The following is a 26,122-nucleotide window of genomic DNA, read 5'->3' on the forward strand; positions in this document are numbered from 1 at the left end:
TTGTTATATCTTTAGAGATACACTGACTTAAGGCTCTTAAATGTACAACGACTGAATACAGCGCAGTTTTTAATTAACAGTTGTGTAATATAAAAATAATTTATTAATCACACTTGCTTTTAATGAATTAATATATAAAATATTTCATGCGCAGGCTCAAAATCTTTGGTTTTAATACGAGCAACTGTTGTTTTTAAGATATTAAAAATGTATTTGGAAAAGTATATATGCTAAAATATATATGTCTTAAATTTATTTTAAGTCTTCTGTGTCGTAATGTCTATGATTAATATGGAATAGGAAATATCATTTATATGTTGGAGGAAAAACATATTTTTCTTCCTCGTTATTCTTCAAGATGCGTTATTTCAGCCATGATATAGGAATTATTAAGTGAACGAAATATTTACTCTCCTGACTTTTTTGTATTATAGAAGCAAGAGTTTCTACCAGTAATTTCGATTGGGCTTTTGCAGTCACGTCATGAAAGCCAATATGTTAAAAGAAAAAAAAGAAGTCCTTTAATTGAAAAGGAATGTCTTTGAAATTCTGTTATTTCATTTAATGTTAATGATTAGTCATTTTCTATCAAACATACAATTAATTATGGTAGAGATTAAATTCTTAAGGTCTTTCCAGTCTGTCTCTGTATATTATTACCTTTTCATCTTCTATATTATTTAATATTACCAACCGTACTTTACATTAGACTCTAGCTGAAGGGGAAGTTTAAGAACAAAAATTCAAGTGGTTCAGAATTATGTTTGAAGAGATGATTTTTGGAATTTCAGCAGCCAAATTAAGGGATTAAGACTTTTATTAGTGGCATCTTAAACACAACATTTGCAGCTGAGAATAATATCATTTGGTAGTTTCGAAACTTCTTACTTCTAACCTCCAAACAAAAAAAAAATTAAAAAAATATAACTAAGCAAAAGCTTGATCCAAAATGTCTGAAAAAGGACGCGTAGTTTTTCTCACAGAATACCCCACCAACCTCCAATCGATACCTAGCATCGATTCTCCCCCCCCCCCCCAGCTTCAGTTTTTCTGAACTCCTGTACCCCACCAACAAGAGAACGGAAATCCCCTTTATTGCCTTGACCTTCAATTATGGCTGTGTTCTGCCCCATAGTGATGATGAAAAATTATTTCTTATGACCATTAAACGTGATTTCATGTTTGCATTAAGCCTATGATTGCGTTTACTTTTGACAGCGTTACACTGTTTGACCCACAGAACTTCTGTCTGATTACCATCTGTACATTTAAATCTGCCAAGTTGATAATAATATTTTAACCATTCATTTAAATTAGTATGCAATAAAGGAAACGATGAGAGAAATGAAGTTTTTTATATTGAATTCTTGATTATCTATGTTGTGGATTATATGTACGAATATCTATGTTGTGGATTATATGTACGTTGTGGATTATATGTGAATTCTTGATTATCTATGTTGTGGATTATCTGTAAAGCTGTAGCCGCCCAAACGGGATTGTGATTATTTGCCGTCCAAACGGACTCCGACTACCGTACCGAAGAGCGCGGGTTTGAATCCGGAGAAGGCATGAATGTTGTAAATGTATAGTGCCTTTGCGGCATGACGACACTAAATATGTGTATTACTATCTGGAAAGTACTGTTGGTATATGCTATGCTAGAAATAATTTAAGTGGGGTAGTTAAGGACATAATAATAAACGTTTTTTCTGGAGAATTTTGGTATTTCACACGTCATAAAGTCTTTAATTTTTCTTTCAGTTTATAACAGTTTATTAGTGCAATATAACAAGCCATTTCACAAACAAAATAATTTAATATACATCATATAATATAATTTTAATTACAACAAAATATAATTTTAATATACAACAAAATAAGCACCAGGAAATGGTGATTAATAGTGCATTAATTACTTTTAATAAGATTAAGAATGAGCCGCACATTCGATGCAGGGATTTTTAATAGTAAGCATGCATATTATAAATATAATTAATCGAAGACACTTATAATTACATGTATACGTCTGTTACAGAACTTTACTCTAAATCTCTTAACTGATTATCTGCCCGCTGTTTCATTTACTTCCATTATAATGTATGATGTTAGTGAAGGCTATATTATCACTGCCACTTGAATTGAAAAATAGCTGTCGTTAGTTGATGTAATGTTTTATTTTTTTTAATTTGTTAATCACAAGATGAGCATAAATTGATTCTGGCCTGTCTGTAAAATAAGTGAAAATAACATATACAATTCTTATTCAATGGCTTAATAAATTTCAAGTGGAATGTATATTGTGGTTTAAATGAAATTATTCATTAGAGAAAATCTAGTGTTATTCATCATATCGTTTAATGATGCTTATCATCGGCTTAAAGTCGTCTTTTAAGTAACTTTAACTCTTGGAAAAATTTTAAGACCCAGTTAAGACACTCAGAACAGGAGGATACACACTGGAGATTTTTTATAAATTCCGGTATCCTGATTAGAAAATTTAATTAGCATTCCTTTACCAGGTATCTGCGCGATATGTATTGCTGGTGTAAATTTTTAAGTAAAATTAAAACAGTATACTTATTTATTTTTGAACGTCTGCATTTTTGAGTATACATATATAATTTTACGTTTATTTCATCTAAAAAAAAAGACATTAAAGAAAATATTAAAAGTAACGAAGATTTCTGAAATCTCATTGAAAAAAGTATATTAATTGTTGAAGTTGTGACAAATTTTCCAACAGAAGTTTAAAAGCTTAAAAAATTTCATTTCATTCCTTTCCTGTTTTGCTGATTTCTCTACGCCACGTTTTATAAGCTTGATGTAGTTGTTCGAATCAAATATACGAGTGTTAATTACATGAACAGTTCAAGTTGGGCCAGATTTGTCATAAATGAGAATTATTATACATGAGTAAGTCAAATGAAAACTTCAGATATTTTTACATGTGATTCATCGAACGGAAGCGGAACATATGTATCATTTTCGACGTAGTCTCCCGAACATTCAATACATTTCCTCTAGCGTACAGAAAGAACGTAAGATTCCGCTAGGAAAAAATTCCTATAGTCGTATGCGCAGTCACTGGTGCACCTCTTTATCGGAACAAAATTTCTTTTCTCATATAGCCTATTTGAGTGGTTCAAGCATGTCGTAATCACTTGGCGCAAGATCTGGTGAGTTTGGCGGGTGAGGAAGAGTATCAAAGTGAAATTCAGTGATGGTTCACGAAACGTATGAGTGAACTGTTTCACGAACTGCATGAGGTCATGCATTGTCATGTTGCAAAATGACATCTGTAGTCAGACGTCCACGTGGTTTTATTGTGATTGCAGTCCGAAAGTGATTTTTCAGCATATCGGCATATGACGCCCTGATGATGGCGTTTGCCTTAGGCGTTTAGTTTTCCAAGATAACACCTCGTTCATCGCAAAAGAGAGTCAGCATAACCTTTCCCGCAGATGGCTGCATCCGGAACTTCTTATGCACTCCTTCTACCAGCCTCTCTCACTCAGCCTCGGACACTTGACACTGCTGTATGTACTCTGACTGCTCTCCGGAAGATAACGAGTAAAGGCCTTTTCTCACCCTTCAACTTCTGCAATATGCCATACTACTTCTCTTCGACTCTACTCGTCTTAGATTGCTTATCATCTTCTACAATATTCATGCTATTTTTCCTGACTACTGCCAGTAATTGCCTTACGAACTTTCTTCACGATATGCTTAATATTCGAAAAAGGATCTATTCTTCTACACTGGGATAGGGCTTTGCCCAGACGCCCAAGTCACATGACGTTCGTTCACCGAGGAACTTCATGTGTTTTGGGTGATGAGGAATGGCTCCATTTCTTGTTTGCTCGCTTGGTTCTAGTTTGGTGGTAGTGAACCAGGTTTCGTCGTCTTAAATGATTATCACAAAGAAGCCATTATCTTCTGCCTCAGCGCGCTGCAAAAGTTCTTCGCAGGAGATCAATGTGTCGCTCTTTTACATCTGGAGTGAGATGCCGTGGCACCCACTTTAAATACAGTGTGAAACTTAAGCATGTCGTGAATAATGTGATGTGCTCAGAAATGACTAATGATAAGATTTTCGGTTATTTCATGTACACGGCGATTGTCCATCACAGCTGCTTCAGCTTCTGCAATAGACTCTGGTGTCACAACGCGGTGTGCCTGACCCGGGTAAAGAGCATCTGCCGAAGTCACGCCGTTTCTGAACTTCCTACGCCACTCATATACTTACTACAATAACAAACATACCTCATCATACTGAACTTTCACTTGCCGATGGATATCAATAGTTTTCGTACCTTCACTGCTGAGAAAACATACGCTAGAACGTTCTTCTTCATTGGTGCATGTCGCTAACGGGGGTAGCCATTTTAAACTGATATTGTGGTAGCGTTTCTCTTGTTTGCAGTATTCTGGCACGTGTTTGACATTCTTTAAAATATTGGCAAATGTACAGCTAACTTACAGAACAGTGTCGCCGAAAATCGAATGTTTATTACGTTTTTAAGATTTTCATTTAACTCCTCTACATATTATTTCATAATTCATGTTATTCGAATTGAAGACATTTTATTTTTAGGTAAAGCCTAATGGGTTATGTCTGTAATTGCCCTTCTCCAATCCTTTTAGTGATTACGATGGATTAGGTACGAGAAGAAATCGCATTATTTTTTAGTTTTGCTAACTCTGAAAATTTGATATCAGCGTGCTTATTCACTTGGTATAGAATCTAGTTAAAAGTTTTTGTAAGTGATCAATTAAAAGTGCTTTCGGATTTTTATTTTTCTCAAACTTGTCTTTATTTATGGCATAAATTCATCGTATAGTTGTTTTCCCTAAATAAGCACTGTATGTTAGTTGTTTTGCATTTAAATTTCAAAATGTTGAATATTAGTTGAAAGGTTTTATGTTTTCTATGACGCTTACACCTTTATCCGAGGTTATTTGTTACTCTATAATATAACTAAGTTTGTTTATGCAAATCGCTAACATTGTTTTTACAGATTTTAGCAGTTTTGTTTGACATTCTCATCTTATTTCATAAAATATAATCTTACGCGCGCTGTGTTAATCAAAGAACCCCAATAGTGGGGTATTATTGTAAAGGGATATTATGTAGTTTATTTTGTCTAACATTATTCGCAGTCGCTGATGTGTCTGTTTTCTGGTGCCACTAGCGGCAGAGCGTTTAAGTCGCTGAACTATTTCAGGATAGTTCGACCCGGGCTTGAATTCTGGAGAAAGGGGTGGCTGCATAGGCGTTTTCGTGCTTTTCCTCATATATCACGTGGATACAAGCCAGTTTTCCTGAGATAGTCTTTCACCAAGATATCCCTTAAGCAGATCTCCTTCATGTGCTTTGTCATAGTCTAATAAATCCGATCCATTTTTATTTATTTATTTATTTATTTTTTTAAAATCTTTTGGATTCATCATTATTTTGAGCATCATCTCTTTTTTTTTTTAATTATGTAACTTAACAGATTTATGCGGGAGGATGGTAAATTACATTATATATGAAAAACATCGAATTTCATTTATTTTTTAATTTATACGAAAATAGAGCTGTAAATATACTTGGAATTTTTAACTTTTATGAAGTTAAAAAGGTAAGACCTAGCTAAAGGCGAAAGTGTTTTCCTATACGATGTTTTAGAATATAAATTTATATGATTTGCTGACAATTATAGTTCCTATTTAATATATGTATATATGAATAACGATTTGCTGTTCATATTCTGTTTCTAACTAACTTGTTTAATGTAATTTTTTTCATTTTCAGGAACGAGAACGGATGATGAAACCGACTCAAAATCACAGGTAAGATGAATTTCGTTTAAATAGAGAAATATTTTATGCTGAAAATTAAATATTTTTTTATTCGCAAATGCTATGATCTATGTTTGTTATGCAGTAATGGTGAGCTTATATATTATTTTGCTTCTACAGTATTGGGATATTGGTTACACAGTATTGGGATAATAAAATTTAAAATTAGCTTAATTAGTTTGTAGTTTAATTTTTCAGCGCTGTTCATGGCGTATTAATAACAGAAAAATAAAAACTTAAAATTCGAAATGCTTATTTATTTTTAGCACTTAAAAAAAAGAAGAAGAAGATTTATATATTCCCACTGAAATATTGCGAAAAAATTCGAAGGCAGTTTAAAAGCGCCGATATCTAATCTCGGAGATATTTCTGTTATTTACATAAATTCATTTTTAATGCAAACTATTCGCAGCATACATGAAGGTTTGCGAAAAAAAGTAGTGTGATGTAAAAAATCTTTCTTCTCTCATTGTTTGTGAAAAATTTAAAGAAAAGTGCTTTCTAACTTTTTAAGAAATACCGTTAAAAGATATGTCCTAGTTTCAGTGTAAATTATAATAAATACAATAGTCAAGCTTAATCAATTTTTGAGTTCGTGCACATTCCATATTATAATTCAAATGACTATGCATATGACTTTTTTTTTTTTTTTTTTTTTTTTTGCTGTAAATCTTTAGAAATAGCCTGAATGCAAAAAACAACGATTCGTAGTGCTTCTCTCCTAACTTTGCTAGGGGATGGAAATTAATAAAAAAATCACTTAAGAATATGCATCTCATGAGTCTTCGTATTTTATTGCTTATCTAAAAAATATATAATAAAGCATGCTTTTATAGCAAGAGTATGTTTCTCATACAAAAATGTGCAAGTAACAAAAATGTGCAAGTAATTTAAAATTTTGCCGTATTTGGACAAAAGTTCACTAATCGAGGGTAGATCATTGCTTATCGCTTGTCTGTTGTAAGCAATTGAATAAAATAACTTCTTTGAAAATATTTTATTTCATGTAAATGAAGTTATATTCCATCTAGGCCAACTGAATTATTTTAAGTTAAAAATTTTTCAATCTTTCTTTTAAAGCTATATATAATGGTACAATTCTCTTAATTTTAAAAGTAAATGCTTTTATTATGTGTATTGATAACGTCATGTGGATTAATTGCTTCTTTATTTCTTGTTAGGAAACGAATCGTCTAATTTTACAAAGTTACGATTCGAGGCGCATCCCCCCCCCTCGCGATATTTTTAAAAATTAAGGGGGAAAAAGATTTTAGGAAAAGTTTTTGGCTTTATTCATATATATCTATATTCTTGTGTATATGTAGTAATTTTTATAATACATTTGAACCTTTTTTTTTCTTTGCCCCAGTTTTAATTAAGAAGTTTTTGTTTTCTTTAATTAGTTTCTATTTTGTATGTAACCGCATTTCGGGATTAATTCCATAAATATTTGTTTTAGTCGCATGAAAACAGTTATATATTTTTATCTCATGTGTCTTTATCACCAATGGGTGCATAATCAATAATAGAATAGGGGTAATTTTTTTTAGGGCCATAGCAGTCGAATGTGTGTTTTTTACGAACGTAATATATCATTTCATACATATTTTTTACTGTTTAGTCCAGTAGTTTTCTTGGAAAAGATTATATTTATGGCACTTTGTATGCGAACATCCTTTTTGCACATTTCGGTATGCAGACAGTGTTTTTTCTAATGCTGTGATGAAACAAATTTCCATGGCATTGTAGACTTAAATCATCACTATTGCTTCCATTTGTTTTACTTGTTATATTGATGGGGAAGGATAATTGAAGCACTATTTAATGCACTTGTAACTAGATTTTACAGCCGATAATAGAGTGCAGTCAGTATTATGTTGCACTATTTAATCGAAAATTCGATGCAAATTATAATGTATATGTAAGTAAGTATATTTTGTGAAATCAAGGATAATTTCTTAGTGGATGAGATTTATTTAATTTAATGTATACGGAGGATCCGGTTAAGAAAGTCTTGAGTTTCGGACTGTTTTATGTACAAATATTCTTTCAGGTCCCTGTCCCATCCAGAACAAAGTTATAAAAAATTATAAGGGGAATTTAGGGACTTTTAAAATCTGTAGGCTTGCTCGGTAATATTAGAGCTTTTCTTTTGTCACGTTAAGTACATGATCTAATTCAGTAGAGATATAATTAAAACAGGCAAATCGTCGCTTTCCCGCTTTTGCAGAATTTTTTGCTCCTATTGAAGGGGAACTTGTTTTGCCCTCGAAATCGATTGGGATTTACAAAGTCTACGTCGAATACAAGGTTGTCGATTTGCTTGTTTTTTATTTTCCATGTCGGCGGTTTCTCTTGCGTCTCGAGAGGTATAATTAATTGTGGAATGGAGCTTTTTGCTGTTATCAATAGATAACAGCGCTTACAAACGCTCGTTTTAATTAAATGGGCAGCACAGTACTATTTTGCCATGATCGCTAAATGTGTTGGAGGTAGTTTTTTGAATTAAAAGCAGTGATTTTCATAATATTGGCTTCGTTTTCATTATCGCTTTAAAAATTGTACATATTGCATCAAAAGTTTATAGTTATGAATTCTCAGTTATACGCACCTGAAGAGCGACTTATTTGTTTAGTAAAGTTTTTCTATTTTACCTTAAGAATAGTGATAATTGGTATTTCTACTTTAACTATTTCACTAATTAATTAAATGCAAATTACTCAAATTTCCATAACAGGTTTCAACACAATCAGTATATGGTTAAAACAATAGGCTTCTTTGTAAAGTTACGCAATTATCCCCGCATTCTGCATTATTGTAAGAATTAAGCATTATTATATATCCAAACAATCCTTACCCGGCCTTTATTTTTTCCAACCGTTCACCTTAAACGTCTACTTCCAGTTACAAAAATTTTTAACTGAGCAAAAGTTTCATGTTTGGTAATTTTAAATTTTAAAGAAATCAATTTTATAAAAATTACAAGATCTAATAACGTTTTACACGTTCCTTCGGTTCTAATATTTATATTTAGGAAAATTTTATACTGGTTATAGAAAATAAAACACATAAACTGACTTTCGTACGACAAAAATTAAGCAAGATATTTGATAAAAACATTTTGAAATTATAAATTCAGGGGCCGTACACAAATTTAAAAAACGAAATGTTTACATTTCTTCATAGCTAAATAAATATCGTTTAGGAAAAAAGATTTTGATGATAAGAGATTACGTATACTAGCATTTCTATGCAGATAATGAAAAATATTCCCCTAAAAGGAGATCTTATTCTAAAAAATCTGATGTGTACACCACATGACTTCCTTGTACGGAATATTAAATTATATGCATTTTTCTTACATTTCATTTAAACTTATTGGATTCAATTAAAACTACTTCGCCGACAGCGCATAAACCACAATAGAATAAACGCATTCTTTAAAATTCACTCTAGTATTTGTTTACCATAGCGACACTGGCGCTAGATTCACTTAACAGTATTATATTTCGTTCATATTATAACTCATAATGCACAAAATTTATATCATTTAAAGAATAGAATTATCTAATCGTTGCCACATGTTCTATTCAAATACTATAATAAAGCTAGAATGATGTATAAAAGAAATTAAGCAAACAAAACAAAAAAGAAACAGTTTTTCACACACGATTGAGTATTTCTCATTCAATTAATTCAGTTCTCACTTCGCAAGAAGGCAAAAATACATAAAAACTCAAAATATCTATATTAAAAATTACGAAGTAAATCTTAAACACCTATTTTCTCGAAAAAATTCCAGAAAGGATTAAGCATGATTTAATTGGCAATAATAAATGAAGGCGTTATCTTTGTTGTTGCGAAGCTACGTTTCTCTAGATTGGCAACAAATCCACTAGTCTGCTGTTTCAAATGTAAACAAACAATGGCCGCCATAAAAAAAAAAGGCTTAACGGCACTTAAACAGCTTTAAAATTGTTGATAATTCTAAAAATATTGCATACAGATTTACTAAAGGCATAAAAACCTTAACCGGAAGATAAAAACAACATAATTCAATCATTTTTAAAGCAAAAAAATGTACAATTTACAAACATATACGAGTAAAGAAACTGAGATCACTGAGCCGGTAACAGAGTGTATATATATATAAATATATTTATATACGTTTGGTGCGGCCGATTGCAACCAAAATACGAGGTGCACATCTACATGTTATAGCAGTCCTATATACAAAATTTCAACGCTCTGAGGCTACTCATTTTTGAGTTATGCGAGATATGTACTTACGCACGTACGTACATACGTTCGTACAGATGCCACGAAAAATTCTCTTCAGAATTAATTTTAAAGCATTTTTATAATTTTTTTGGAGGAAACGAGTCTTTTATTCTCTCCTTGCGTACAGATATCAAATTAATTTTATTATCGATTTCATATTTTTTAAAACTTTAACGAATATTTGATTAACAAACTCATAAAAGTTTTAAAGGCTTTAAAGCGAGCAGTGGCAAAGTTGTACAGAAAAAACATTTTTATCCCCAGCTCGCGAGACTCTATCGGAAATTCTAAAGATATGCTCATTTTAAAATTATCTTGCGATATTGCTCTTGAACTGAATTTTATGGTTTAAGTGTGAAGAACATGATATTTAATAAACTAATGGTAAAATGTTAGAAAAAACGCCCCTTTGGACGTAATCTAAATTCTGAATCTAAAATCTGAAACCTTTCAGATTTTATTTATTTATTTTTTTTTTTTAAATTTAAGAATATGCAAACGAATCTCTGCGTCATTTAAAATGTTTTTATAAGTATATGTTTACGACCAACGGTTGCGAAAATCAGTTAACGGTGTGGCACAGTGTATATATCCAAGCAGTTCAGCTGGATCCAAACAATTTATATTTATTAATTAATCATAAGGTTCATTAATTAATCATCTGAATGTTTTTTGTGCCCCTGAGATTAAATGAAGTTAGATTTTGTGCCACTGAAATTACATACACAGCGCAAAGAAAGGGGGGGGAGACATTTCTATATCTCTCGTTCTATTGGGCCGATTGACGAAATTCAAATTGCGTTTTTCACGTTTCGAAAGCACGACTTAAGCTATATATTAGATTTATATATAGCATCATTCTAACATAGGTATTTTGACACATAATCGGACTTTTTCTGAAATGACATGCCAATTCTTTTCCATATTTCGATTCTACGACTCAAATTATGCCTTAATATTAAATTTTGTAAAATTTGGTGCGAAATTTGGGAGAAATTCAAAATTTTATTTTGGCGTATTTTTATCAGTTTCGCCAAGAATAATTTACTTGGCAAACTTCTTAATTTATAGCAAACCATTTTTCTTTTCTTCTTTTCATTGTGAACGAGCGGGAAAAAGTCATCCTTCATACTGTCAAATTACATTTCATTTAAACATATTGGATTGAATTAAATCTACTTCGTCGATAGCGCAGGAACCACAATAGAATAAATGCACTCTTTAAAATTCATTATATTTGTTTATCATAGTGACACTCTGGCGCTAGGTTCACTTAACAGCGTTACATTTCATTCATTTTATAATTTATTTCTTAACTTTTGGTAAGAGGCAATCGGCCTATTGCGACCTTTACCAATATATTATTCTTGACTTTTCTAAATCTTGAGGATAAAAGGAGTTGAATCCACTAGAATGGAAAATACTTGTACACATAGTGTGCTAGAATTCAGAGATTTTTAATGGAGACTCCAGTGCCGCCATCTCTTGAGAGATAAGTAAACTTAGAAGATACGAAGGTGTTAATGTGGCTCCATCTAATTTTGAAAATTAAAAACTTCTTAGTATGCTGGTGCTCCCGGTGGCGTCATCTCTTGTAGGTCGCATTGTGAGGCATTTTTGAAGAAAAAAAATTCATATTATTCTTTAGATAAGCAATTATTGACAAATGATTATATGATGAAGTAGCATAGCTTGTCACAGTTCAAAACGGTTCACAAGAATAAAACTATATACACATCAAAGTCTGGCAGGGATAAAGTCCATAGCGTTTTGTAAAGTAATGCAGTAAGATGAAAAGAAATAGTAATAATAGTAATAATAATAAAAGAAAACTTGGCTAAATAAGTAAAGAATGAAAATATATCTACAATTACCACCGACTATTGTCGTGAATAGTACGGGGTCTTTTGTGGCGTTGTTCTACTGTGTAATCATAATTTCCGAGTTTTTTAATAATATTTTCAGGATGATTGTCACACTTCGTAAAGAAGTTATGAGATAATTTTAAAATTTCTGCATCTGTTGGTTTGATTTTCAAGTTGCTGTGTAAGGTGCTATTTCGCACAAACCAGAGTGCATTTGTAATTATTCGAATTGTCTTGTTTTGAATCTTTTGAATTTTTGTGCGGTGAGTTCTTGCAGTAGCAGCCCAAGCTGGAGATGCCATAAAGAAGGATGGGACGTATTACCTGAAGATAAATTACTCTTTTTGTTGCTAGACTGAGTTTAGAATTGTTTCCTATGAGCGCATAAATACTTCCTATTGCTTGATTAGCTTTTTTGCATGTATTTTCAACGTGATCTTTGTATGTGAGTTTTTGGTCGAGATAAACTCCTAAATACTTGATGTATTTTTCATTGGGAATAGGGATGTTATTGATGATAATGCTATTGGAGATGTCTTCTATGGTTTTTTTGAAAATAAATTCTAGTTGATTTGCTTTGATTAATTTTAATTTTCCATTCACTGAACCATGGGAAAATATAATCTATTGCATTTTGTAAGTTTTGAACAGCTCTTTGAGAGTTGATGTATTGAGTCGTCTGCTTAGCAGGCGATAATGGCATCTTTGTGGCTAGGAAGATCGTTTATATACATATTAAAGAGAAAAGGCGAAAGATTCGAGCCCTGAGGGACACCTGCATTCATATAACTGATATTTGAGAGTTCGTTCTTAATACGAACTTGAAAAGTTCTGTTGTTGCCAAAAAACTAGAAATTGGAAGGATTAGTCCAGGTGAGAAATTGTTGTCGATAAGTTTGATAAGGAGAAGGAGGCCTGGGTGCCAAACCTTATGAAACGCTTTCTCAATATCAATAAAGATCCCAGCAACCGTTTCTTTTTATTGTAGGCCTCACCGATAATTTCTGTGATATGAGTCACTTGTTGGATGGTGCTAAATCCATGCCTGAATCCAAACTGATGTTCCTTAATTATGTTGTTGTCTTCTGCAAATTTTGTAAGTCTGTTGATAACTAATTTCTCAAATAATTTTCCGATAGCTGAAATATTTTATAACTCAGAATGCACGAAATTTATATCATCTGAAGAATTATCTAATCGTTGCTACATGTTCTATTAAAAAACTATGATAAATCTAAAATGATATATAAAAGAAATTAAACAAACAACAACAACAAAAGAAACAGTTTTTCACAGACGATTCAGTATTTCTCATTCAACTAATTTAGTTCAAGTATTACTTGGTGCAAAAATGCATAAAAACTCAAAATATCTGTATTAAAAATTACGAAGTAAATCTTAAACACTTATTTCCTCGAATAAATTCAAGAATGGATTAAGCATGATTTAGTTCGCAATAATAAATGAAGGCGTTATCTTTGTTGTTGCGAAGCTTAGTTTCTCTAGATTGGCAACAAATCCACTATTCTGCTAAGTTTCAAATGTAAACAAACATGGCCGCCATGATAATCAAAAAGTAGGCTTAGCCGCACTTAAAAAACTTTTCTTTTGTTGATAATTCCACAGTTAATGCCTGCAGGTTATAAGGATTATGTTAATTTTATTAACAGTTAAATTTTGAGTTAAACTTTCTTTCCTATCACTTCTTAATTTCAACTTACCACTTTCGGCCAGAACGTAATTTTAGAATCACGCCTGAATGCAAATCGAGGAAGACCGCGAAGGTATTTAACCTCGAAGTTCTACTGCTTTAGTGAGAGAGATACCAAATATTCTTCCTAGCACGCGTCCGCTTTTTTAGGCTACTCTCTGGTAAGCTATTATTACGCTCGGCCGTACTTTAGGCCCATGATAGCTTCGCAGTCAATTAGCGTTAAGGGTAGAACTCTGCTAGAATTTTGATAGCTTCAACTATATCTCTTTAGTTAAGATTAGTTAAGTTTAATTCTTAGTTTCCTAAGTTCGAGCCCGAGTTGTCGGCTTTATTTTAAATCTCCGAAGAAGGAGTTCTGTTAAACTTTAGTTGGAATAATTAAGGGTTATTTTACCCTTCTATCTTGTTGTTTCCTGTTACACGAACTCAAACGATTATTCGCTTACTAGTTCTTAAGATTCTTCACTTTCAACTGTAATTTAAAATACACAGAACAGAATCTTTACAAGGTTAATTAAAGGCATAAAATTCTTAACCAGAACAATGTAATTCAATCATTTTGAAAGCAAAAAATGCACAATTTACAAACATATAAAGAAACTGAGCTCACTGAGCCGAGTAACAGAGTGGATAAATATATTCATATATTTATATACTTCTGGTGCGGCCGATTTCAACCGAAATACGAGGTGCACATCTACATGTTATAGCAGTCCTACATACAAAATTTCAACGTTCTGAAGCTACTGGTTTTTGAGTTCTGCGAGATAAGTACGTACACAGAGATCCTACGAAACATTTTCTGCAGAATTCACTTTAAATAAGCATCGTTAAATTGCATTCGATAGTCATCAAAATAGATAGTTTCGTTGAAATAGGATATCTGAATATGATATTTTTACTTCGTACAAAGAAGTAAAAATGACGAGTAATAAAACCTATTAAAGAATATGGATTATATCTTTTTATATTAGCTACTATTAGCGAAATTCCTTTTTAATTTAGCGACTTTTTAGCTACTTTTGCAGGTTTATTTAGCGACATTTGAAGTGAGAGTTGGTGTCCATGGATATGCTGCTGTTATCACCCCAACAGCATGGCACGTCGCTGCAACATTGCAAACGTGTCGCATTGTGACGACCTCAATGTCACAGTATCGTTGTAGGAATGGCTTAATGTCCGCTTTTTGCGACGTCACATTGCGACGTTGGTATGAAGTCAGATTGGAACTTTGATGTGAAGTCACGCTGCGACTTTGTTGTGAAGTTACACTGTAATATTGTTGTGAAGTCACACTGCGACATTCATGTAACAACTCATTTCGACTTAATATAAAGCCATAGAGTGACATGAATATAATGTCACTAAAGATGTAAATGGATGTCACAACACACTGGATTCTGAAGTAGGACCCTAGGACTGGATTCTAAAATGGCAACCAATTTTCCTTTCCCTTCCATTATGCCTAAGCGGAAAAAAAGATACCTCGTTCCTACCTTTCTACATTGTGCTTGAGCGGAAAAAAAGTCACATCGTTCCTACTTTCAAATAATTTTAGCAGTCTAAACAACATTGGCTCACCAGCGGCCGAGCGGTAAAGACTCTGAAAACTGGAAGTTCGGTCCGAGGTTCGAATCCCGCGAACGGGCTGGCTGCATGGGCGTTTTTGGGGTTTTCCCCATGTGTAACGTGTATACGAGCCAGTTTCCCTTAGAAAGTCCTCCACGAAAGACATCCCTCCCTTCAGGCAGAAGGCAGATAGCCCTCGTGTGCTTTGCCATAACTGAATAATCCAAAATCCAGTCTAAACCACATTTGATGATTTTTCGCTTTCAAAAAATATGCCAAATTTCTAAACACTCCAATATGTAAATTCATGTATATCTTATCTTAAAAAATTTTGAATAAAAAACTCCAATATTTTGCAGGTGTGCCTAGAAATAATACATCTACTTTAAGATGATGTTAAAAATTTTGTTGGTTATAATACAAAATTGTTTCAAAAAATTTATAAAAAGTATTTAAAAATACAAATTTTAATAATAAATAATTAAAAACATGCGAATTTTATTTGGATTAAGCCTAAATTTCGAATTCTGAAAGAATGAATAAAATAAGTTTAATAAAAAAAACAGAGATTAATAAATACATATCAAATTCAATGAACACTCAGGAGCTAAAATTTTAAGAGCTAATTTTTTAAAAACAACTTGGGTAATTTTTACACAGCTAGGTAGTTTGCCATAATTTGAATCGTAGAATCGAAATATGGGAAAAAAATGGCATGTCATTTCAGAAAAAGTTCGATTTTGTGTCGAAATCTCTCTATTAGAACAACGCTATATATAAATCTAATACATGTCCAAAGTCGCGCTTTCGAGACGTGAAAAACGTCATTTGAATTTCGTCAATCGGCCCTGTAGAACGGGAGATACAGAACTATCAATCTTGCTGATTTTCTGTTCTATTTTACCAAGATGGATAAAACGCAATTCATGAAAATTAAGGGTAGAAATGCTCATGAAATATATAGGAGTCAGTGCTTAGAGGAAGTAAATACAAAATGGACAATCTTTTTTTACAAGACTGATAGTGTTTAGTAAAAATATTTGATTCTGCATTATAGAAATTATTTTCTTTGTTTTAAATATAATATCGCAAAGTAATAATTTAAAAATTATTTAAACAGATATATTCCACTTCTATTTGTTTATATTTCGTATTATCTAAAAAATTATAATTTTGATAAAAACGAGTGGATGAAAGCTTGAAAATTTCCCTCTCTCTCTTCCGCGCGGAAGAATACTAGTTTCTTCTTCCTTTCTTCTTGAAGTCATAATTTAGTCAAAATATTTTTTTTTTAAATACTGTGTACAATTAAAACCAATGGGCATAGAACAAGTTGATAAATTATGCAATTAAATGAGTTATTTAAGATCTCTTCTATTAGTATAACAAGGAAATGTGAATTACTGTTTTAAAACAGCCAATCTAAAAATCAATTTGGAAGGAAGAAGTGCAGTAAAATTTTAATTCGGATAATTTGGGAAAATAAAAATATTTCTGTTTAGCTTTCAGGTTCGATTTTATCCTCAACTGTGTGTAAGAAATACTATTTTCATCAGAATTTATTTTAAATCATTTTGTTCTAATGACGCCCCTTAATATGTTTGTATAAAAAGTATAATACGGAATTTCTGAAGGAAACATTATAACTGATAATCGTATCAGTATAGTCAGTAAATGAGAAAAGAAAAGTGCTACGGCGAGGCATTTTTGTCTACCGTCTGTGCTCAGTCTACAAGTATTGCATATGTAAAGTAATAATTTTACGAAATTTAGTTAAAGCAAAAACTAATAGTGCATTATTTGCATTTAGAAAGAGGGCACTAAACACGGTTGATAGATTTTGTAATGTGAAAACAAATAAATTAATGCGATATCTTTTACGTCGGCCTTCATATATATTTCATTTTTTTATATTATTGAAAAATGAGTCTTTATTTTGTGAAACACTAAAGTGAATAAATACTATCGATATTTCGGTACAGAATTGTGTAGTTTTTTGCTTTATAGCCCAGATCTTTAGCGACCAGATGTCTCTGCAGGATGTCATTTTCATTATTTTAAGATTTTTGAATTACAAGCGCTTGCAAACAGGACTTAGAAGAGAAGGGCTAGCTCATAGAGCTTTTCCCCCTGAAGCAGAAAGTGAGAAGTGATGACGTAGCCATGATGACACTGAGCGCGCCAATATAATTCACAGCTTGGAAATTAGCGTTTTTGAACCAGCGTTTAAAATGAGCTGTGTGTGAAAGATAGCTATAATTTGGAAGAGGCAATGTTACTGCTTTATTTATGCATTTTAGACTGAACCATTAAAAAATTTAATAATGCTTACTCAATTTTAAAATGATAGATAAAATGTGCTACTCTTTTAACATAAAGTTCCGTGGTTTTTTTTTTTTTTTTTAATTTTTATTTGCAGGTTTTTTTCTTTAATGCACGTTTATTTCTAATCATTTCTTTATTTGCATGCTAACTGAGAGAATTTTTATACTGCTTCTAAGATAACTATAATAGCAGCTATTTAAATTTACTCAAAATACAACTTTACATTGACATAGGTTTAAACATATATGACATATATGGCAACATATCTGCTAACCTACGTTTGATTTTTTGCCTAATTGTAAATTTTACATTGTTATAATTCTCTTCCGATTCAATATAATAGATATTTTTTTAAATAATTTTGTAATTTATACTTATATCTATATTACAATTAAATAAATATATATAAGATTGTTACCTTAATTTTGACAAAATAGCTTTATTCAGAGTACCTAAAACAGTTATTTAATTTTTCAAAAGTGTGAGTAAAGGAAGCAGGTCTTTTTATGCCAATTACTTTGATGTTTTATACTATTATATTTTATCTAGAATGCTAATCTAGCACAAAATCTAATCAATAATTAGTTACAAAGGATACAATAAGAATAACTTTAACAAGTACTTAGCAAAATTAGTTTGTAAAATACTTGTTATTCTTGTTGGTACTATTCATAATACCGAAGATATTATCGATTAACTCATAGAAGTCAGATGCTTTCTGATTTCCTGTGGGGTAGAGTATACCTTTTGCGGTATTTTTGAAAATAATATTTTCTCTGGAGCGACTTTTTGTTTCTCGTTTCCCTTGACCATTAAATAATTTGGTTTTAGTTTGTGACACAATTTGATTTCTTCTCAATCTCTATTTAAAACCTCTTTAATAATATCAAAATTTAAAACAGTTACATCTTCTAAAACAAATCCTCTATCTAAAACGCGGTTTCTCAGTAATTTGAGGCAGAGCGCGAAATGAGACCTCTGATTAAAACAAACTGCACATTTTGAAAAGAACCAACTTAGTCCAGTTTAGAGTCATAGCTGAGTTTTCAATCTATATGCATTTCGTCGAAACTGAGAACGCATATTTTTTCTACACAATACAAATATTCGCCTCTTTCCTTCTTTAGAGTAAGAACATTACTTTGAATTCTTGGACTACACTAAAATTTAGAAAACACTAAAAAATAAAATAAACACCGTTTCTTTAATTTGATAAGACTAGGTAAAGATATTCCAATTTTTTTCTTAATTTTTTTATTTCCAAAAATCATAGCTTTAAGATGACAGAGCCCTTATGACAATGCAACGTGAAATATTTTCACTAGTCCACCTGATTTTTTTCTTCTTTTTCAGTAATGCATTAATCTGCGTCTTTATAAAAATATGCTTTAGATATTTTTCCAAATTCTCCGATTTGTGCTCCCCCCAAATTTCGCTATTTGAGATTTTAATTTCTGATACCAATTTCTGTCGTCCACCTTCTTTGTCGCTGAACAAACATTCTAAAATTTTTCTTTTCTCTATTTTTCAATACTTTAATACAATTTTCTAAGGATATTATTTTGTTCTTCAAATTATCAATGCATTCTTGTTTATCCTTAAACATTCAGGATGATCTACATTTTCATTTGTGAGTTTTATTTCAAAATCATTAAAATTTGATTTATTATTGTCATCATCAATTTCGATTTATTATTGTCATCATAGTTTACTTTCGGCACAGCATTCCATTTCAATAGTTTCTTTTTGTGGCTATCCAAACAAGCGATTTTTCATATCATCTTCATAAACACTGCATAGAAAATGTTCGCTGCAGATTTTTCCGCTCTTCACATTAATAAAATCTTTTCTTTGACATTTGTGTATCCATTATTTCGTCAAAATCAAACTCTCATTTGGATCCTTTGGTTCCATGAAATAAAATATCTCATCCTTTCATACTTCTGTAAGTGCTACGGCACGTTACTGCAGCGCAAAAAGCCATATTACGTAAACGATACTTTACAATATAGAATTTAAAATAAAAACTGACTAAAATTGCATATATATAAATTATTTTAAATATATACATTATAAGAAAACATATATATATATTATTAAAATTAATTTGGGATATGTAACCTCTAGAAAATCGTCTCGCAGCTCAATGAAACTACTGTTTTAAACGCGGGAAATCAGGACAGGTGGCATCACAGTGACGTCAGATTATTGCCTGTTACGTCCCCCCATCAGGCTCGCGTCGGTGAGGAGTCGAACAAAGAAATGAGCTAGCCCTTCTATTTATCCCTGGCTTGCAAATCCGTGTTCCCGCCATTTGTTTGTTTATCATTGTAGTTTTGATGTTCTCCGCCAGGTGGCGGTAGATTGTTCGACCGATATCCAGATGTTTATATTTAGCGAGGGGAGAATCCAAAAGTTAAATAAAACTCAAACTTTCGAAATAGGATATTACAGATGCATCGTGCTACTGCGAATGCAGTATGGTAAGCATTTTAATTTGCATTAAATATTAATGTAAGGACTGTTTCTAAACCGAATACATTAAAAAAATTGAATTTCGAGAATTTAAAGAACTGAATATGCAAATATCCGCCTTCAGTTAAGCAGGATGATAATAAAATAATTCATAGTTTTATGAGTTATTAATCCATTTAAAAATTTAGAGACATAATAATTTTAATTGCGTTTGACCATGGTTTAAGTTAAAATTGTTTTTTACATACATTAATAAAATCATTTATTTTTAGATGAGGGAAAATTAATATCCTTTTTTTCCTTGCTGATCTTAAGTTCTGGCTTGAGAATTTCTTGAAGTTATTAAAAAAAATTAACCTCAATACATAATGTTTTTTTTTAACTTTTATTTTGTGTTTCTTAAAAATTTGTAAATGATTATTTGAAATAAATTTGTAATTTTTACTTTTGTTATAAGTAAGTTTTTAAAATTTTCTGATTTTTTTATGTGTTATCTCTTTTATTGTAAATAAGCACTCTGAAAGCAGTGAAGCTGATGGGGTGAGTAAAATTACAGAATAAATTAACTATCCTGCAATGGTTTAGTTCATTAAAAAATGCTTTATGAGTAAAATTAATTATCTATGCTGTTATAATTTAGTGCCTTTAAAAGTAAATGCTTTGCTAACTTATGTAAACTTATCTGATTGCAAATGTAAGTTTAAAATTGCAGCCACTGCTTTCTTGCATTATTGGTTTATGGATTTTGTATTGAATTATTTAGATTGCATAAATTTTTTAAATTATATTTTCAGTTTTAAAGTAGAATAATTGTATATGTGTGTGTATAATATTAACTATTCATTTTAAGACATAGATTACTAAATTCAAAAATCTCTATTTTCATTGCTGCAATATTTTTTTGTATAAATGTATATAAAGTTAATTACATATAAATTTAATCATTATGTTTTGAATAATAGCAAGAATTGTGCATTTTCAGCTTTAAATCCGGTCTGTAGTAATTTTGCTTGAAAATTCATTGAATAAAATTTGCTCAATTTCCCTAGTCTAGAAATCCATTTTGATCATAAAATTTTCCAAATTTCTCCAAATTTTATAATGCGAATGAATAATTTGTATTGACATATCATTGTTTATTATTTATTCAAGTTAGCCCTTTCACCTATTCTTTTATGTCAGTGTAAAATTTTTACATAAAAAAAAAAAAAAAAAAAAAAAAAAAAATTGAAATGATTCATTAGCAAAATAGAAAAATTATCTTTTTATGAGGTATCAGTGTTAATTCAAAGCAATGCAGTTACTCATGATTAAGTGATTTAATGAAAATTTAAGCATTCTAACAGTGAAAGTTTTGCAGTTGTTTAAGGCATAATTTGTACATATTAGGTGAAACTTTCTTGTTATTTGCTATTCTATTTACACTGAATGTGTGATTTCAAAAATGAAAACAAAGGGTGAATGCAGATATAATGTAAACTGGATAACTGTTCTTTGATGACAATATTTTTAATAATCATTTGTAAATGCCAGACTGTGAGAAAACTACTGTAAATTTTGTGAGTGCCAAATATGTTTTAAATACTAATATTAAATGATCAATGCTCAAAATGGTGGACCTGTTGAACACTTTCTGTACTAAATTCACTTTAGTTTGGCAACTGACTCTATAAATTGTGTAATATTTTGATGACAAATAAATGTGTAATAAACAAAACAAGTGGTATGACATTTGGTGCGCTACTTCATTAACATATGTTTTTTAAATGTCTGTGATAGTTATATCATCATCTAAACAAGAGAACACTTGTTTCTTTCTTTAACCCTCAGTTAGAGGGGCTGGCGTATGGTACAATCTTAGAGGGGCGGCGTATGAAGTACGCCAGGTCATTTTTCGAGCCTCTGCTTCGTGTTTGAAACTATTTAATTGTATACATGGCATTAATAAGGTGATTCGTCATAGTAAAAATGATATAAGAAAAAGAATAACAGAAAAAAAGCAGTAAAGATGGAAACTATAAATTTTTAATTAATTCAAAAAGTGGATGCAGTGGAAATGTAATTTAAAGTTAAATAGTATTCTGCATTATTTTCTGTATGAAAATGATAAGAACATAAATCAAAATTACAAATTATAAATATTCCATAAAGAAAAGTTCGGTAAGTAATAAATTTTACAAATGAGAAATTTGAAAACGTTTTGCTATTTTAATCCTCTTCCGATTGTTCCTGTTCACTGCAGCAGAGTTTGCAAAGTTGTACTGTCTTGCCCAGATGATTTTTTGCAGGTAAACTTAGAACACTCAGAACATTTTATGGTAGTGTAGTTATTCTTCATTCTACTGCACTCAGCGCAGCATCCTTTGATCTTTTTTGCAGGTGGTTCCTCGTCCCTTTCGGCCGTCTTGTCCGCTTCTGTTGTTACCAGCCTTCTAATAATACCTTTGGAATGCGACTGGAGAAATGGCATTTTCAGACGATTCTAAAGATGTGGTTTCAACAAAGATGTAGTAGATTTTTCAAAAAATATCTTCTAAACTTGATGGTTGCATCAGGTTTGGAGAAGTTCAAGAGCACTTGCGAATTTATGCCGGCTATGTTTAGCAGTGCAAAAAATATTGCCATTGTCCACCTCTTGGTTTTTCGGGCGACAGTGAAATTACTACAAAGTTAGTCTACGGTATCAACTCCGCCTTTACATTTGTTATAATCGAGGATTATTTGAGGTTTATTCGTTTCCTGGTCAATTTTGTCATCATTGTGTAAAGTACTGAGCAGTATTACACACTTATTTTTTTTCATTGAATATGAAACAATTGTCATATCCTTTTAAAAACCAAACAGTGAACTGCCGACTTCTCTGGTTTTTGATGGCTGGAATTCATTTGGAATTTTCTTTTTATTTTTTTTCAGCATGCCCACAAGTGTTATACCTTTGGTAAGAAGATATTGAGCTAGCGGGTAGCTTGTATACCAATTATCGGTCGTCAGGTTATGGTTGGAACCTTCGTAGCCTTTTGACAATGTCAATACTTCAATTAGAAGCCTCTTAAGGTCCTGGGGTTTGATTGCCACAGTAAATTTCAAGCTTCAATGTATAAAACGTTCGTGAGTCAACAACTGCAAAAATTTTCAGACCATACTTTGCGGGCTTGTTGGGGATGAATTGAATAAAAGAGCACCTCCCGCGAAAGGGTTCCAACTTCTCGTCGATTGTGAGTTCGTCCCCTGGTGTATAAAAGTTTTGACAGTTCTGATAGATTCAAAAAATTCTCTTAGTGCAGCAAGCTTATCAGTTTTTCTTCGCACATACCTTGTGCCTTTATCATCGAATCTAATAGCAGCACACAGGTTTCTGAATCGCTTGAGATCCATGACTCCTTGCAAAATTTCAATTCCAGTACCGTCTTTTGCCCATGCTTCCTCCAAATTGAGTTTTGACATTTTGTTGCACTTTAATAAGAATACAATTCCTAAAGAGGCCAACATTTCTGCTCTATTAGTATCATACATGCTTCTCTTTGAGATGTTTTGGAGATCATCTGCAGTCCTGTTACATTTGAGATAAATATTTGTATATTGTACGATAGCATCAATCATATTTGTATTTATGATTTTCTGAAGAGCAGAAAGCTCATCATTCATATCGTCACAAGTTTTGTTACTTGGGCATATTTTTTTAATCAGATTTTTTCGAGGCATTTTGGAGAATTTGCTCTTGAGGGAAACTTTATTCCACTTATAAGTTTCCTTTTCTTCCTTCAGAAACTTTCCTCCAACTTTCTTCTTTTTGTAAATTGTTTTTACAAAAAAGTTCTCATATTTTAAAGCACTCATGTCATTTTCAATATCCCTAAAATCGTCATTTGTTGGGGACACATCATTTGAGGAAGGAAAATGAGGATGTTTAGAAACATTTCCCTCAATTTCTGAGTCGTTTTCATGATCAGAATGTTCGATGACTTCCGATTCATCGACATCAGATGCATTATCCAAACTGTCGGAGTATTCACCAACCGAGACTTCTTCTAAAACACGCAAATAATCTTCAGAAGGTACAATATTCTTTCTGTACATACTTGGAGGAGCAGCGTACTGCGTTCGCCTATGCGGCATGTTCACAATAACTGCTTTCGGAAGGAAGGCGAAAACCAGACTGACCAGAAATACCAGGTGCCTTGCACTCATGGAATGTTTCTAGGAGGGTAGAGGAAGGGAGGAAGCTCAGGAAGGAGTTGTCTAAAAATTACAGCCTAAAAGAAGGCATTGGCGTACTCTGTACGCCGGCCCCTCCATTGCAGGGTTAAAGAGTGGTTTTAGTCATTTTCAGTCCGAAAAGCATTTAAATTAAACAGAGAGTTCCAAAGCAAAAACAAATGCTGTCTTAACTCTGTCTGTAGGACAAAAGTAAACACAATTTCATATTTTGTCAAGGAGGTGTTGAATTTTTCTCTCTACATCTGGGTTAAATGCTTTCCTTCTCCTTTGTGCAAAAGGCAGGACTTAACTTTAGCACTCATGCATGTATCTTCTGGTGTTAAAGATTAGGTTCTTCAGCAAAATCCTGTATCTTACAATTTTTGGTTGGTAAAGTGTAAAGTAATCCCAACTTCTTAGAATGCAGAAGCATACAATAACTCTTGGCCTCTGATAATACATCTAAATTAGTTCTAAAAACACATCCTTCTAGATAGTGTATGTACAGTGGTGGAACAGACATCTCTACTAGACAGATGAGTGACATGGTGTGCATGTATGAAAATTCATTTCTTATCCTCTTCACACCTGAAGTTAATATAACTAATTTAAAAAAATATTAGCAGAGTTTATATTCTTGTTTTCTGTCTATAGATGGGGGGGGGAGTTTATATATATATATATATATATATATATATATATATATATGTTTAGGAACCAAAAAATTTAGGTACACATATGCATATCTCTGGATTCAAATAAGTAAATAATCTCATATTTTAACAATTATAAATTTTGATGTTTAATGCAGCCATTAGTTTAAAATATGAAATAATTAAATGAAACATGATACACAATATAAATTCACAACTGCCATCCTAAGCGATGATTCAAAGGGGATGGATGTATCCAGGACAATCTACTGGCACTATGAATATTGAAAAGAAAAAATTGTTTATATAAAATATCATGAAAGTTATTTATCATTTGCGTTTACTTGGAATAAAAATGAAATGGATCCTCAACCTCATTGTGTTGTTTGTGGTGAACTATTATTCGATCAAAGTACGAAACCTGGCTTCTTTAAAGACCTCTTGAGTGTAAGTATGCCAGTTTAAAGGATGATAAATCTGAAGAACATTTTAGGAGGAAATTATCAGAAATCAAAAATAGTTAACAAGTAATGAAAGATTTTGTTACTTCAAGTGAAAAAGCTTTGTAAGCTAATTTAAGAATAGCCAAGACTGGGCAGGTTCACACTATTGAAGAAAACCTTATATTGCCAGCAGCTAAAGATATTGTTTTAACATTTTTTAATGAAAAAGCGGCTAATGAACTCAATAATATTCTCTTATCAGCTGATACAATAAGCCCACGAATTTATGAAATGGTAAATTCCATAAAAAAGGCACTTATTAAAAAAATAAAACAGAGTATTTTGCATTGCAATTGGCTGAAGGCACTGATATATGATGAAGGCAAGAACTTTAGTCAGTTATTAGCTTACATACGTTTTGAAGAAGATAAATGAATTGTTGAAGAGTATTTTATTTTGTGAATCTCTTCATGATAGAACAACTGAAAAAAAAAAAAAAAAAATGACAATTTTGTGTTTGAGAATGATATTTCTTTGAATAAGTGCATTGCTGCTTGCAGTGATGCAGCTCAGGCTTTAACAGAAAACGTTCCCGTGCTACTTCTCAAATAAAGAAAGTTACACTTGAAACTAAATTTACTCACTGCTGCATTCATCATCAAAGTTTCTTTAGTAGCCAAAACAATCCCTGAAAACCTGAAAATCGTTTTGAATCAAGCTTTGAAAATTGTTAATTTTATTAACCAAAAAATA

General features: G+C 31.7%; 1 protein-coding gene across 12 annotated transcripts in view; it reads left to right on the forward strand.

Moving 5' to 3' along the window:
- Positions 1 to 26,122, forward strand: part of chb (CLIP-associating protein) — a 358,527-nt gene that overhangs the window by 194,474 nt on the left and 137,931 nt on the right. For 7 of the 12 annotated variants that reach the window (XM_085823772.1, XM_035371225.2, XM_085823767.1 and 4 more), the window contains 2 exons: positions 5,801 to 5,838; positions 20,590 to 20,616. In XM_085823772.1, coding sequence (XP_085679898.1) covers positions 5,801 to 5,838; positions 20,590 to 20,616 — 65 coding nt within the window. Of the gene's footprint in view, positions 1 to 5,800; positions 5,839 to 19,935; positions 20,085 to 20,589; positions 20,617 to 26,122 lie in introns of those variants that run through there. The other 5 variants (XM_085823773.1, XM_085823768.1, XM_085823769.1 and 2 more) reach the window with 3 other exon arrangements.

This window comes from Stegodyphus dumicola, chromosome 9, assembly GCF_044657685.1.
Source record: "Stegodyphus dumicola isolate Sdum_Otavi_A_Nest chromosome 9, ASM4465768v1".
NCBI classification, from domain to species: Eukaryota; Metazoa; Arthropoda; class Arachnida; order Araneae; family Eresidae; genus Stegodyphus; species Stegodyphus dumicola.